The following is a 17,382-nucleotide window of genomic DNA, read 5'->3' as shown; positions in this document are numbered from 1 at the left end:
ACCCTCTAATCACACTATGTCAAACTTGTCCAACCCATGGCCCGTGAGCCACATGCCACCTAGGATGGCTTTGAATGCAGCCCAACACAAATACATAAACTTTCCTAAAGCATTATGAGACTTTTTTGCAATTTTTGTTTAGCTTATCAACTATCATTAGTGTTAGTGTATTTTATGTGTGGCCCAAGACAATTCTTCTTCCAGTGTGGCCCAGGGAAGCTAAAAGATTGGACAACCCTGCACTACATAATTGTGCCAATGTGTTGTTTTAACTTAATATGGAAAAAAAATGTATTTGTGAAAGAATAGAGATTCAAATTGTTCTAGAAAAGAAATTATCAGTGGGGTTGAATTCACTGAGTGGGAAGAGATCTCTCAAATCAGGAAGGGTCATTTCACATGAAGAAGAGGTGGAAGAGTGCATAAATGGAAAAGATAAATGACAGATTATTTTAATTTAGCTGAAAATTCCACCTAAGAACTTATATTCAAATCTTGCTTTATCTTAGTTTTTTCCCTCTTATTTTTTATACAAAACATTGAATAATTAGAGAGATGTAATATTATAGCAAAATTAAAATCTCTTGTGAAACAGTTATTATTCAAGTCAGTGAATAGACAGAAACCAATCAAGACTTAAAGATGTGGAGAAATTTCTAGCATTTTTATCTTCCTACAAATCCCCTCATTCACTTCTCTACATGTTTAGCCCAAGAAGAAGTTAAGGATTAGACAGAATTTATTAAACAGTGATTTTTAAGCTGAAAATAGTCAAATCGAAGCCAAATTCAGTCTCAAAGCTAAGGAGGTCAGGGCTAATACATGTGTACTTGTGGTGTGGATACACAGGGGACTTCAGGGACCCAAAAGTCAGTCTAGGGCTTTGCACAAGCACTAAATTCCCATGGAAAAAATAAGGAAAGAAAAGAAAGGCAAAGTTGGTGGAAAACTTGAGCCTAGAACACCCTGGAAGGCTCTGAACCCAAATAGCATTCTGTGAAACAAATCTTTCCATAGTATTAAAAACATAAGCCATTCCCTTGGGTGCCGCAGAGGGTTCCTGATGCTACTTCCTACTTCCAGTCTATTTGGAAATACCCTGACTCTGGTCCTTCTGGTGGGAGGCCAGTTTACTCTGTCCTTAGGGGAATTATGAGATACTGAAACAAGGGTATGTGGAAAATAAACGGAAAAAGGTTAGCCAAACATTTACAAAGCAGGTTCAAAATGAGGGCAATTTTCTTTAATTGGTAAAAATATTTCAAGTCAACATTTTTCCCCTCACTTTAAACTGTTATAATCATCCCTTAGAACAACAAACTACAATTCAGACATAATCAATTGGCTTTCCTAAGCATGAGCAGAGCAAGACTGTTTATACAAGTTGTGTCCTTAAAAAGCTACCCACTGTGTAAGAAACCAATTCTATTGGCATTCTGTAGCCATTGGACTGAATTACCCTCTGCTAACATACAGTCTCATTGACTGAGTTAAAAAAAAAAAAGCAATACCATGAACCAAATTTGCTTCATTCCCTCTCCTATTTCCTATCTTCTTCCATGATTTAATTCAGAATAGACTATCAGTTTAGTTTGATTACTTTATGCACCTCAGTAATGGAAAAGAGGTGTCCAAATGCCATGATTCTACAGTGAACTGTAGTTCTAGGTACCATGCTATGCTTTTGTCTGAATGCTGAATCCAAAGAGATTTTCTTTTGTTCTGTTGATTCGTTGCATGTCGTTTGCCACATATATTGTGATCACATATGTACCATTGGAAGTTTATACTAATTAAAAGCAGTTCTATTTTTAACTATCATAATTTATCTAATTTTTGTGATATCTTAAAATTATCTCACCCACAAAATGATTAACAATCGCATAAAGGAAAAATAAAACTAAACTTACACTGTCCATTTCTGTCTTCACTTTAAATTCCATTTCTTTCATGTTTTTTATACTTACAGTCATTGCTCTAAAATTAAAGCAGATAGAAAATAAAAAAGTCATTTCCTAATCATTATATAAACAATGAAGAAACCAAAAGTAGTCATTTAATAACTAGAATGTGTCTGAAATAATTTATATCCTATAACTCATTTGTTCATAAGAGGACATTGGTAAATCTATATATCTCTGGGATATTCCCGGATAGAAGTTAACAACAGAGGCATATAAATAGAGCCCCATCTCTCCAAGCTACTAGATGTGGATTAGTAAAGAAGAATTTTAAAAGAGAAAAGGCAAGAGATTATGCAGTATTGATAAAATACTGTTTTAACGAAAAGCAAGAAAGAAAGAATCAATGACAAGATGGACTGAATAGTATTGAATCCGAATATATAAATTCTATAAAGAAAGACTCTATGGAGATAGAACAACATTTTTTAGAATACATTATTTCACAAATAGCTTTAAGGGAAAGATGGATGTGAAGTAAATAGAAACATTATTCCCACAAGAATACTTTGTAAAGCAGAAAAAGAATTGGTCAGACTAGGGAAATGATTTATAAATTTTCAGTAAAATGACAAAAAGAGACAGTGTGTTTCTCAATAAATTATCTAGAAAATAGATTAATCTAACTTCCGAAAAATAAAATTTTCTGAAGTTATTTAATTTTCTAAATAATTATATTGTGAAATGGTTTGTGATCATTAGTTACTAACTCTCTTCACTTAAAGAAATCTCTCTATGATGCAGTATAAGGCTAAGGGGTTTATTTATTTTAAAAGAGTTTATATATTCTATTTTATAATGTTGATAAGCTATTTATCTTCATTAAGATCAACATTGTTAAATATCATATGCAGATAAAACATTTTCTTATCTATTTGTCCCTAGTTCTCTGACAGCAAGAAAAACATGAGATTGTAGTACTATACGTTACAGAGAAATAAAAGTAACTAGCAAGTACCATATGGCAAGTAACCATATATTTTGCTGCAGTGTCAGAATAAACAGCATTTAGATAGGATCCTACCTTGGGAAGCGTCCTATCACTATAGCTATGGTACAAACAACACCAAACAGCAGTCCCACATTGGCAGCAAAGCATATTGTAAATACATATGTACTGACCCATATGCCCTGAAAGAGAAACAAGAAACAGAAGTTGTGAATCCTTTGAAATTCACTTCTTCTCATTATTGCTAAGTTCCTCGCAATCGTATTCGTAATACTCTTGTGACCAAATCTCTCAGCAAGAAAATATTATTTAACAAGTGGTAAACAGAAGCTCAGAAATACAGAAACAAATCCTGCTCCATCAGACTCTCAGCAGCAAAGGTGGGGAAAAGTTTCTTCTTTTATTTCCAGACACTGCCAACCCTTAGTTCAATCCCCAACAAACACTATATTTAAGATCTGTAAATAGTTGGTTGATGTGTATGGTTCAAAAGCATGCCATGATTTCCCACTTCTTTCTCATCTAATGTAATATTATTACAAGCAATTGTGTACAGATTTTTGGTCATTCCCACAATATTCTGTCTTCTAGCATTGCTATAAAAATAACTAAGGTTGTTTATTAATACATAAGGCTCAGGAAGCCTAATTTTAAAATGACTGAGTCAAACAACACTGCCAATGCCACTTTTAGATCAATCACTATGAAGATCATTATAATTTTATTTGTAAAGGGCCATTCATTATGAAAGTTAAAATATCAGGGCCAACTTAGTTTTTGGGAACATTTCAAAAGATTACATGAAACTAACTCTCTTTTAGTTGGAATACCAAAGTTATTGCAGTTTTGTTCACCACTTAAAATTATAATTTGCAACAAGATATTGTATTATAGTTGGCATTTCTAAGCTTAGTGCTGAAAAACTATCTTCAAAAGCAAAATAATTTGTGAAATCCAGGTTATATTTTTTTAACACTAAATCCTGCATTTATCGAACAGTAAACTAACAATGTTTTTAACCTCTCTCGTCCTCCCAAAACTTGCAGCACTTTGCCTCTGACTGCAATTCTACATTTATTTATTTCTGTCCCAATAGCTATATTATCACTTTAAAATATCTTTGAAAACATATTTCAATTCCATATACAAATGAGAAAGTTAGAAACGTTTCTGTATTCTAAAAATAGCCTAGAATCTTGGGGAGGGAAGGAGTGCAACTGTTTTTCAGACAAGTCTGAAATAAATATTTCTAAAGGGCTCTTTTTTGTTGTTGTTGTTGTTGTTTGAAATACTTCTCCTTTGTCTGGACTATTTATCTACACTGAGTTTGAGTGATTCTTAACAGACTGTTTTGAAAAGCTGAGCCCTTGGAAGCAAATGGAGGGAATTTTATCCTTAAAATTCCTTTTGATGTAGGACAAACACACATTCTGGAGTAAAAGAGAGAATACAATTTAAATGAATCTCATGTTAAGATCCATCATCTACAAATGTAATGCTAGGTTATTACTTACTATGAGATCATTCCCAGCTGAAATGGTTTTTCTTTATTCAGGTGAACACACAGTCAGTCATCTGAGTCTTCTGTTTATATAGTGTGTGTTTTTTTCTTCCTGGTGTATTATGCTATACTTAATCATATACAAAACAAGGCTGCAAGTTTTTGACTATTATTTTAGCTTCCCATGATGACTCTGAATCTCACTCATTCTCAAATCCTAACTGAATCTGCCTGAATGTGGCAGAATAATACCTCACCAAAAGCTTTATAAATCTAATTCCTCTGGGCCATCCTCCATGATTCAATATGGCATAGGGAACTAAGGATCCTGGTCCCTGCCACTTAAAAAACCATAGAGCCTGGAGGCCAGAATTCATCAGAGCAACCAGAAATTTTGGTACCATCTGGTTCTATTTTTAAAGCATAGTTACTCTCCCACAACATCATCTATTATAAGCTGGGCTTTCCAAATGCTTACTTATTTGCTGGGGCTACATTTATAGCTTTGAAAAAATATCAAATGGAAATTAATAACATAGACCTATAAATAATTCCATTGGTTAGAACAAATCCCAACAGCATTCTGTAATAATTCCTGTTAAAGACCCAAATGCTAGTTGTCACAGTTATCAAGAATTAGTTGGCTTTTGGGCCCCTATTTTTTATTTTTTGTTATGTGTTCCTACTTGCTCTCTTCCCTATTTGGCACTCACAGTCCCCAAACACAAACTAACCCCAGTGTTAACCTTAAGTAGGGGACACAATCCTTTGTCCTTGTAGAAAATACATCAGCATAAAGCACAGTTTAACAGCTACTAAATTACCTCATTTCCCCCTAGCCTATCTGTTGTACTATCTGTTTTTGTGGCATATCCCTATTATTAAATTTTTATACATCTGAATTCTGTATCCAATGTTCAGCTATTCAAACTCGGTTCTGAGCCAATGAGTTGAGCCTCCATTTGGACCCCTATTTTCTCATTACTTCAAAGAGGGTTTTGACCAACAACTAAAAATAGAATCAATATTAAACTGTTAATAGATGTAAAGAGGTGCAACAGTTTCTAATTTTCCATGTGATGACTATGTACATGATATTTTAAACTTTAAACCTTCAAATTAGTTTACACACACACATGCACGCACACACACACACACACACACACCCATATCTTGGATAATTTTACTTCCATGATATTCTAGGCACAGTCCATCTATTTAGAAATCTAGACATTATACGTATTGGGTATATAGCCTATATCCACAAAAGTCTGTGCAATATTCATACTTTGAATGCTGTGCCTAATAGTCCAATAATCCTTTGAAAGCTGTGCCCAATAACCCAATAATCCATGGCTTTTCACTGTTGAATCCCTTAGCAGCTAGGAGATATCTATCCACTCCAACCACAGAAGGCTATTTTCAAGCTAAACCCAATGTCCCACTGAATCATCATGCGCCTGCTATATGCATGTCACCTTTCTCACACCGTATCTTTGCACACACCATATCTTTGCACACACCATATTGCCTTACTCCAAGTATTCAACTATCACGTCTAAGTAGGAGACTACAAATTCTAAGCTCTTAAGCAATTTTTCAGCTATCAAACACCTTCAAACTTAACATGTCCAAATGCAAACTCATTAACTTCACCCCAGAATCTGTCCTTCCTCCAACGTTCTCCTTCAGTTATAACACTAATATCCTTCAATACACTATAATCGGAAGCTATGGAATCATATTTTACTTTTTCTCCTCTTTAATCTACTTGTCCAATCATTTCACAAGTTCTTTAAATTGTTAAGAAAAAAATCTCAAGCCATATCCGTTTCTTGAATTATTAATATCTTAGTTCACACTGTTCCTTTCCTCAACTCTTTTGATAGTGTCCTACTTAACTGTCTGCTTTTGTCATCTGCATTGTAAACCATTTGCCATACTGCTGCTAGAATTAATGTTCTTTGTTTATATACTTTTTTTAATTATACTTTGAGTTCTAGGGTACATGTGCACAACGTGCAGGTTTGTTACATATGTAAACATGTGCGGCACCCATTAACTCGTCATTTACATTAGGTATATCTCCTAATACTATCCCTCCCCCTTCCCCCCACCCCACAACAGGCCCCAGTGTTGATGTTCCCCTTCCTGTGTCCGAGTGTTCTTGTTGTTCAATTCCCACCTATGAGTGAGAACATGTGGTGTTTGGTTTTTTTGTCCTTGTGATAGTTTGCTGAGAATGATGGTTTCCAGCTTCATCCATGTCCCTACAAAGGACATGAACTCATTTTTTATGGCTGCATAGTATTCCATGGTGTGTATGTGCCACATTTTCTTAATCCAGTCTGTCATTTATGGACATTTGGGTTGGTTCCAAGTCTTTGCTATTGTGAATAGTGCCACAGTAAACATACGTGTGTGGCCAGGTGCGGTGGCTCACGCCTGTAATTCCAGCACTTTGGGAGGCCGAGACGGGCAGATCACGATGTCAGGAGATCGAGACCATCCTGGCTAACACAGTGAAACCCTGTCTCTACTAAAAATACAAAAAAAAATTAGCCAGGTGTGGTGGCAGGCAGGCGCCTGCAGTCCCAGCTACTTGGGAGGCTGAGGCAGGAAAATGGCATGAACCCAGGAGGTGGAGCATGCAGTGAGCCGAGATCACACCACTGCACTCCAGCCTGGGGGATGGAGCGAGACTACACCTCAAAAAAAGAAAAAACATACGTGTACGTGTATCTTTTTAGCAACATGATTTATATTCCTTTGGGTATATACCCAGTAATGGGATGGCTGGGTCAAATGGTATTTCTAGTTCTAGATCCCTGAGGAATCGCCACATTGTCTTCCACAATGGTTGAACTAGTTTACAGTCCCACCAACAGTGTAAGTGTTCCTATTTCTCCACATCCTCTCCAGCACCTGTTGTTTCCTGAATTTTTGATCATGGCCATTCTAACTGGTGTGACATGATATCTCATTGTGGTTTTGATTTGCATTTCTCTGATGGCCAGTGATGATGAACATTTTTTCATGTATCTGTTGGCTGCATAAATGTCTTCTTTTGAGAAGTGTCTGTTCATATCCTTTGCCCCCTTTTTGATGGGGTTGTTTGGTTTTTTCTTGTAAATTTGTTTGAGTTCTTTGTAGGTTCTGGATATTAGCCCTTTGTCAGATGAGTAGATTGCAAAAATTTTCTCCCATTTTGTAGGTTGCCTGTTCACTCTGATGGTAGTTTCTTTTGCTGTGCAGAAGCTCTTTAGTTTAATTAGATCCCATTTGTCAATTTTGGCTTTTGTTGCCATTGCTTTTGGTGTTTTAGACATGAAGTCCTTGCCCACACCTATGTCCTGAATGGTATTGCCTAGGTTTTCTTCTAGGGTTTTTATGGTTTTAGGTCTAACATTTAAGTCTTTAATCCATCTTGAATTAATTTTTGTATAAGGTGTAAGGAAGGGATCCAGTTTCAGCTTTCTACATATAGCTAGCCAGTTTTCCCAGCACCATTTGTTAAATTGTAGAATTAATGTTCTAAGTATACATTTGGATATCAGATTTAGAGAGTATATTAAAGGCATTTTTACACAACCCTCCTCTATTAAAATCCACCCAAAACAATATAAAATGTGAACATAGAAGGGAAAAAATCAGCATCAACGAAGCCAGAACAATGATCAAAACTTCTAACTACGAAATATTATACAGACTTGCCAAATACTGTGAAATTTGGATAATAATCAAGGAGGACACTAGAAGCCAACAAACTTATCCTCAGAGCTCAATCAAGTATAGATTTTTGCATAAATGCCAGAATCCTGAAAATTCTATACAATAATCTGGTAAGAGCTTTTGGGGCAACAGCTTCTAAGTTCTAAGGTCAAAGATGGGCTACCAGAGAAAAAGGAAATGTACTCATAGAGATTTATTTGATACCAGAGGACTGGAGAATGAAAGGCCATTTGTATCACTTACAATCTGACTTCCTAAGTAAAGGTAACTGCAGGAAGTAAAACAAGATGAAGAATGGAGAGATGACAACAGCGTGAGATCACCAGTGAATCTATGATTTCTGAGGCTTTGCTTCCATGATCTAAGTAAGAACTGCAGGCTGCTCTACCTCATTTCCAACCTCCTGCTCTCCCTATGTTGTTTTCCAGCAAATAGGTCCCCTAAAAAATGCATTACAATTCTAAATAAATCATCAAGGGCCCTATTCATGGAAATGAGGAAAATAAAGAAAGAAAATAATGAATAAGTGGCAAAAGATAGATTCAGATATGTAATAGGCAATATAATCTCAGGAAAAAAAAAACCTTAAATAAAAATTTCAAAGAAGGAATGATCAATGAAAAACAGAAAAACAGAAGGACAAAAAAAGCAAGCAGGCTAGAATAATTCAGGAAAGAAAATGAATGAAAATAAAAGCCATGTTTAAAATTTAAAAAGTAAGATAATCACAACTAGAAATACATATTCAGAGATATGTGTCTAGTTCAAAGAAATCACTTACACAGAAAAACAAAATAGTCATGGGAAAATATATAGATATGAAGAAAAACAAAGTAAAAACAAACAGAAAATTCACTAAGAAGAGAGCAGAACACAGATTTGAAAAAATATTCAAAGATATATTAGAAGAAAAAAATTGTAAATAATTCTGATTATGTGATCAAAAGATTATGTCATGCTCAGAACTTTGGGACTGAGTGCTCAACCACAGTGATATTCTGATAATAGTACCAGACTTCATGGGTAAGAAGAAAGAACTTCATTGAACATCCATTTAGAAAAACAAGCTTACTTAAAAAAACAACAAAAAAATTATGTTGACCTGTGATTTCTCTACTTTATCCTGCAATGCCTAAAGGTAATGTTAGATTTAAAAAGACCTGAGAGAAAGCATTTTATACTCAGTTAAAAACTTCCTTCTAGTATGAAAACAAGCAGATATTGTCACCATGAAATAGCTCAAGGAATATAAAACACATGAGTTCTTGGAAAACTACTTGGTGAGGTACAGAAAACAAAGAGATGAAATAAATAACTCGGGTATGAGAATCCTTTTTTTTTTTTCAAAGAGACTAAAGGTAACCACTAAATGCATCTAAACAATAGAATTTTCTATATCCTGTAACTCAGTGAATGATATAATCCTCCTCCACTGATGCTCCTAAATAGAAGCTCAGAAGTCACTCCAACTGATCCACATTATATAATGAACTGGTGGTGAGGACTAACAAAGGCAATCTCTTTAATATTTTTCATCTGATTGTTTCTTGTACTTCATGGTCTCAGCCTTGGTCTAGGCCTTCCTCATTTATATGCCTGAAGGGCTAAAGCAGTGCTCCAGTTGCTGTATACTTCACCAGTTTGATCCATCTTCCTCAAACTACTCAAGTGACCTTTCTAATACATACATTTTATTCTTATTTCACCTTTCAGTGATGTTTCACTGCCTTCCTAATGAAATCAAATCATCTTTGTAAAACATGAGCTGCCTTTCCCAATCCAACCCATTCTTAACTTTTCCAAAATCATCTATCACTACTCCCATCCTCACACTATATGTTCTACCCATGCCAAATACCTTGATTTTTTCAGAGACAGACATGTTCACACTCATCCCTGTATCTTTGCATATGAGGTTATCTTTCTTTCTTCTCCAGGTAATGCCTATTCATTCTTCAATTCTCAACTTAGAAATCACTTCCTAGTAGAAACCTTACTTGACATCTTCTCTACCGTTTCCAATATGGTAACATGCTGCCTCCTATATGATCAATGAGTTCCTTAGAAATAACTTAACCATAGGGTTATCAAGTAGCTTGTTGAGTAAGTTTGCATCTTCTCATTTCTTTGTTTTCATGAGCCACCTAACATATATCACCTTTAAAAGGTCATGGTTAATTTTGGCCTTTTGTTCTTCCTACAAAATACTGTTCCTTCAAGTCTCAGTTCATATTTCAGCTCTTCTGTGAGATTCTTTCATGTTAATCAGTCCAAATTAAATGCTCCTGCCTCTATTTTCCCCAAAACTAAGCTCTTACTTTTCCTTCCAGGTCATGTTGTATCCTGTCTTGCATAATGATTTAGTGTTTCTGTGTCCACTTCCTCCACAAATAACTGTCTGGAGAGATGGATAGTTCTTTTTTCATCTGCACATTCCTCATGGTGCCCAGCATTATACTTTGGTAGGAGCTCAGTAATATTGAGCCCCAGGAGGAATATTACCTTCTTCTTTGGATTTCTTTGTTAGTAAAGGCTCAAGTTGTGAAGTAGTTATATGGGATATGGGAGTGATCTCTGGCAGTGGAACAGACTTAATTTTACTAAACCTGAAAAGCCATTAGTATCATGTTCTAACCAACCAGCCTGCTGAGAAAAGGCAGTTCAATTCACCTGACTCCTAAAATAAATAATATCCCAAAACCTCTCAGAGAAAATGATCTGAAGAAGAGAAAATGTGTATTTCATATCAATAATTATATTCCAATATGGTGACTGTCATGATAGAGCTAAACAGAGGGTACTCATGAAGTACTTCTCCCATATTGGAGAGGGAGAGATTTCTGGATTGCTCCTGCATAGATAGGTTTCTCTAGAATCAGTGTGCTATTTACGTTAGTAGAAATCACACTTTATCATGGTTCAGTATATTTTAATCTCTTTCAAGCATGGTCCTCTTAATGTAACCCATTTAAAACGCAATTCATGAGACCTTTTGTATTTAGAATGACAGTGGTCACCATTAAGAGGTTCACCCTATATGCACGCAGCATGCATTCTTAGTGATTAAGGATAGTTTTTCATATAGGTTATAAATTGTCATATTTCTATTAGTGTCTATTTCCCTGGTAAGTCTTACTTCCAAAATTATATTGTAAATTAGGCATCCCAAATCCACTGAAATTATTAGCATTTCTTTAAAAGTTCTCAAACTACACATACATCAAAATTTGACCAAACTCTATTTCTGTTTCATATGAAGACAATTTATATTTTAATGCTTTTATTAAGATTTTAGAAAAAATAAATGGTAGTTTGTAAAGTGTACAAGTCTCAAATGACTATATCTATTTTCTGCAAATAAAAGTATTAGTGCATATTTGGTAACATAAGCTTAAGCTAAAAAGGGATTGTTTTAGGTCAAATTTCTACTTACCCAATCGATTTTATCCACATTCCAATATTTTTTTAAATCTCGGAACTGTATTAGCATTCCCTTCAGTCCCACAACAATAATGCTTGCAAGGACACACTAGAAATAAAATGTAAGTTGAAGAAGAAGCAACGTAAAAATTTTAACTTAAATTTAAAAGGGCTAAGGTATTTTTATTGTTTTGTTTTTAAAGTACTTAATAGAGAAAAGCAATAACCAATTAGAAGACAAAAGCAATTTTGTTTAAAACTAACCTATTATTGTACTTCAGGAATATAATATATATTCTAGAAATTCATAAGGTAATATTTGTACAATTCTAAACAACAACAGCAAAAAGAAAATAAGTAAATGGTAAGGGTGAACATCATGAAGCTAAATGCCCTCTTTATACGTATTCACAGTCATTTGTTTGAAATGTATTTGTTGCATGAAATTAAATATGTATATCATATATTTCCTTATAACTGCCTTAAATGTCAATTATCTGATTTCACCTGAAGATATTTATAACTCTCTTGAAAAGCAAACTTGATTATTGGAAGATCCTACCATGGAAATGGTTTATTCTCACTACACAGATGAAAAATTAGAATAACAAAGGATGGAGACTGGCTCTCATAAGCCCAGTGTTTTGCATTCCTTTGGTGCCTCAGGCTTATGAAGAAGAAGGTAAAGCACTGGCACTAATGTTCTGAATCACTTTGTGTAACAGATATATCAACAAGCGGGAAGCTGTATTTTGTTTCCTAATTCCTTGCCCCAGCACATATGTTTCTCTAACAGTCAAAGTTTTAGTAAATTTTATACTTCTTATAACAGAATATGCCTAGTTCCACCCTCCAGATGAGCACACAATAAATCTAGTTCTACAATACCATTCTTATGTGAGAGCCAAAAACGTAAAAAAAAACAGCCTCGGTACCCCCTCCCACACCTGCCTCAAATGTGGTAGTTTTCCACACCTCCTCCATTCAAACTTTACTTCTGTAACATGGTTGCTAGATTTAGGATTGTTGAGGTTATACTTCCAAGAAATTTTATAAACAATGATTCTCATGAAAAGTTAAATTAAAAAGTAGATAGTGAAAAAGCACTACCATACCATGGGCAGCCAGTAAAGCAAAGGTCCTATTGCATAGATGACTATAAGGACGAAAATGCAAGATATTAGACAAGCCACCTGTAAAATACAAGACAGACAAAAAGGAAAAAGAAAGCCTTGAACTTTTTTATTATGTCAAAGTTATGGGGTGGGGGGATAATTCTTAGTTTATCTTGATTAGAAGAAACAAAATGTTGACACATAACTGTTAAATTGCTTAGACTGTCATTATCTATATTTTGCAACTGAGGGAAGCCAAATGTGACAGCTGACAAACTGGTGCAATCAAATTAAGTCAGTGATGAGAGAAAAGCAATTTCACACAAAGAAATAGGACACCATCAACTTTTATCACACATCACAGTGATGGCTTTTTTGTTTAATAGTGAAAGTGACATTTCAATTAAAAGTTCTTTAGCCTGTTGTTGTTTAGCCTGACTCCCCTCCTTATTTTGTAGGAGGTTGTTCGAGCAATAACTGAATATGTGGCTTAGGATTTTTCTCTGCCGATAACTTCCACTGAAGCATTTACCTTCTCCTTTGGATTTCTTTGTTAGTAAATGCTCAAGTTGTGAAGTAGTTATATGGGATATGGGAGTGATCTCTGGCAGTGGAACAGACTTAATTTTACTAAACCTGAAAAGCCATTAGTATCATGTTCTAACCAACCAGCCTGCTGACAAAAGGCAGTTCAATTCACCTGACTCCTATAGCCATGTTCCACTTGATGGAGAACTTGATTTCACAGAAGCAAATGTTCAGGACCTAATAAAACATTTGGCTAGCTGCCTTCTTAACAAGAGAAAAGAAGGCTTTCACAGGGTCATGAAGATGCCTAGAACATCATTATGGAGATATCAAAGGGAATTTGGACATAGTAGAATGGCTTAAATTAAAAATAAATATATGAACAAACAATCAATATCAAAGGCTGGCAAAAACTCAAAGCAACTGGAATTCTCAGGCATTGATGGTGGGAATGCAATATGGTACAGCTACTCTGAAACAGTTTGGCAGTGTCTTACAAAGTTACACATACACTTACCTTATGACTCAGGACTGGCTAAGAGAAATGAAACGTATGTCCACGTGAAACCTAAATATGTATTTATAGAACCTTTATTCATAAACACCAAAATCATAAATAACTAAAATATCAAACAATTGGTGAATAAATTGTGGTACATCCATACAATAAAATACAACTCAGCAATTTAAAAAAATGGATGAAATTCAAAATCATTAAACTAATGAGAGAACCTAAACACAAAAGGCTACATACTATAAGATTTCATATATATGACTTTCCGAAAAAAAGATAAATTATAGGATGCTAGAGGCTGGAGGTGGAGGCAAAGAATTGACTACAAAAGAGTATGAGAAAACTTTTTAGGGTGATAGAAATATTCTATATTTTGATTTTACTTGTTATACAACAATTTTTTTTTTCAAAAAAAGTGAAGCGTATACCTTAAAAGAATAAATTGTACTATATCTAAATTATACCTCCATAAACCTTATTTTTAATAAAAAAAAAAAAAGAAACCTGGGAAGAGATTTCTAACAATTGCTTACATGCATATGTCCACACCCAGGGTAAGTCCAGCAACAGCGCTTGTCCTAACCTTGTACTATTAAAAGGTGTGTATATGGGAAGAGGGAGAGTGGAGTGGCAGTAGCTATAATTATTCTGCTAAGCAAGCAGTCATTCAAGGCCTTTCCCTGTTGGCAGAGGCTGAGGGAGTCTGTTCTCCCCTCCATAGTTTGTGTAACTCATCACAAACAGTCTTCAGCATACAAAGGGGAAAAACAATTCTTACTTGGGAATTAAATCAGTAGGGGAACTAATGATTGCCCATAAAAAAAGTTATAGTACACCAAATTGTCACTACTCTGAACATTTCGGAGTAATTGGTGATTTTACATAAGAATTTTTAAACAATAAAATATGATGCCTGACATTCTACTAGACTGCAAAGAGGTAGGTGTCAGAGTGCAGCTCACAGGATCCAGTCAGAGAGCTCAGTCAGTGATTCAGTAAATCCATGTTTACATGAAAAGAAAAAAATACCAACAGCTAAGGTTTATTTTAAGACAAAAGACAATGGCATGTACCCTTTTTGTGGGACTCTTCACTCATATCTTTACAATGTACCTGAAACCAAAACCCTAAATCTTAGGAGCTGGAATGAACTTTGGACACATGCAGTTGCAATTACTTGGAAGGATCTGAGACACAGAGAGGCAAGGTGACTATGCCGAGGTCATAGAGCTAGGGAGTAGAAAGCATGAGGTAATATAAAATATGTACTGAATTGGGATCCAAAAACGCCAAATATATTTTAAGGTTCCCAAATTTATTATAGTACACTAAAGCTGTTATAGAAATTACAGCCTAACTAAATAATTCTATTTAAAAACAGTAAATCACAACTACATTTGGGCTTTTCTCTAAATAATATTAAATTTATCTTTTATTTACATGGTGCTTTGTATGTTCATCAACAACAACTGAACTACAATTTCAGTCTTGTAGTCAAAATAAGTCAAGAGTTAAATGGATCTTGTTTGGTAAAGGGTGACAAACTATGGGTGAAAAAGACTTTTTTTACCTTAAATGGTAAGTCATGTAATGAAATAGACCATAAGTAAATGGGTTATGTTAGCTCCCTTAATGCACTTGCCTCATCATTGTTGATGCCCTTGGTCAAAAGATAAGTTCATCTACTCAGACAAGAAACTCTTAGCAGCTCTGTCCAGTGTATATACTCCCCAGTCATGGAAATTAATAATATTATAGTGTCTGCCCTCAAAGCTCTCCAAATACTGGTATTCATTCTCTTCACAAAGACGAAGCCAGGACACTGAAATTTGGATTTGTAAAAAGTCTTTGAGATTATGCAATGAAAGCCATCATTCCATAATTGGCCAACTCAGTAAATTCAAAAAGAGCTCAAATTAAGATAAAATATTTGCAGTGTATAAAATAGAATTCTCTAACTTCAGGATTCTGTAATAACCCACTTAAGCTATATTTCAAGTGTCATCTACTTTCTTCGTATATTTTACTTTGCATATGAGGTATTATTTTCTTGCCTTTCTCTGACCTACCTTGAGAAAAATTTGAAAAACAAGTTAAAACCAGAACAAAAGAGATGAGCTTGTTCCTTTTTTAATCTCAGAAAACAAAACAAAACTAGCTCCTTCTTAATAAGTTTCAGGTTGGCTTCTATTGCAATTAGTAAAGCGTTCACACAATTACCCACTGGGCAAACACTGGCTAGGATTTTACTCTTTAACTCCTTCTTTCCATATCATACTAACTAAATGTCCAAATATATTTTTGCTTCAAAATCATAACTACTGATATTTAAGAGTTAATTCTGCATAAAAGATAATGAAATAATCTATATTTTATTCTTGTTATGTTCTCAATTATTTTATATGCTGTATGTTAGTTACAAAGATGACCATGCATGCATTTTTATTATCCATACCTATATATTTGGTTGGGAGTAGAGGGAGAAACCAGTCATTTACTTCCTAAGTAGTTGTCAAAGAAGGCATAAGTAGTTCTTGAACTCACTGCATGCGCAGTCTTGTGGAAAGTAGTGAAATGGCAAAAGAGATGGGCAAGAGCAGAAAGAAAAAAAGAGAGAGATGACATTGGATAACTAAAGCTAGATTAAGAAGGTTTTAAAGGAGATGAAAGCAATTAGCCAAATTTTGAAAGAATAAAGGAATACAGTTTGGCAAATTAGAATGCAGAGACAATCTCAGTGTTGCAGAAAAACATGCCAGCTGTTGTTTTCAGTTGTGGCTGAGCTGCCTGTGCAGCAGACTCAGTCTCTCATCCCTCCTGGTTATACCTCCCGAGCTCCCTGCAGAGCACCAGCAGATCTCCTCTGTTGGAAGTGAAGAGAAGCATGCAGGGAAGAAAGCCAGGGGACACTGAGCCTCCCTGCCATAGTTACCGTTCTTTACAGGGAAGGAAAAAAGGAAGAAATGTAATTTTTTTGTGCTATTTGTCTAAGCTGTGCCACAAATTTCTTATTCTCCTGAAGGCCTTTCTTAGATATGCATGCTTTGGGTGTCACATCTAAAGGAGGTCACTGTAAAAAGGGTTTCTTCATATGGAAGATAGAAATGTGTCTGATGACCATGGCACTTGGTGTTAAATGATCAGTAACTCTTGTTGCTCCAATCCAAACATTTGGTTTCATTTTCTAAAGCACTGAAAGTCTTTACCATCAACTCACTTCTATATAAAATTGTCCCAAATTCACTGTCATAACAGCCACATATGGCTCTTGAGGACTTGAAATGTAGCTAGTTCATATTAAGGTATGCTGAAATCTAAAATACCAGATTTTGAAGCCTTGTACCAAGAAGAAAATAATGTTAAAATATCATTAATAACTTTTAAATTATTAACTTTGAAATATTAATGTTAAAATGATAACATTTTGACTCCATTAGGTAAATTAAAATATAAAATTAAAATTATCAATTTCTTCTACTTCTAAAAATGTGGCTACTAGAAAATTTAAATTATCTGTGTAGCTCATATTATGTTTCTGTTCAATTGTTCTTCTCTAAAGTGCATGATCCTAAGCCTGGTTTTAAATGGGATTTTCTGTAAATGTGCGATATTAAGCAGTAATTCAAAAAAAACTGTCCAGCCTAACCAGTCTCTTCTAATGT

At 34.8% G+C, this 17,382-nt stretch overlaps 1 protein-coding gene across 1 annotated transcript in view; it reads right to left on the bottom strand.

Moving 5' to 3' along the window:
- Positions 1–17,382, bottom strand: part of SLC26A7 (solute carrier family 26 member 7) — a 142,938-nt gene that overhangs the window by 28,913 nt on the left and 96,643 nt on the right. The window contains exons 10-13 of the mRNA XM_032760025.2: positions 12,679–12,756; positions 11,577–11,672; positions 2,986–3,092; positions 1,911–1,977 (exon numbers count right to left, since the gene is read on the bottom strand). Coding sequence (XP_032615916.1) covers positions 1,911–1,977; positions 2,986–3,092; positions 11,577–11,672; positions 12,679–12,756 — 348 coding nt within the window. The remainder of the gene's footprint in view (positions 1–1,910; positions 1,978–2,985; positions 3,093–11,576; positions 11,673–12,678; positions 12,757–17,382) is intronic.

The sequence above is a fragment of the Hylobates moloch genome, unplaced genomic scaffold, assembly GCF_009828535.3.
Source record: "Hylobates moloch isolate HMO894 unplaced genomic scaffold, HMol_V3 SCAFFOLD_9, whole genome shotgun sequence".
Classification (NCBI taxonomy): domain Eukaryota; kingdom Metazoa; phylum Chordata; class Mammalia; order Primates; family Hylobatidae; genus Hylobates; species Hylobates moloch.
The sequence above is the reverse complement of the archived record's forward strand: the minus strand, read 5'-3'. Positions and strand labels throughout refer to the sequence as shown.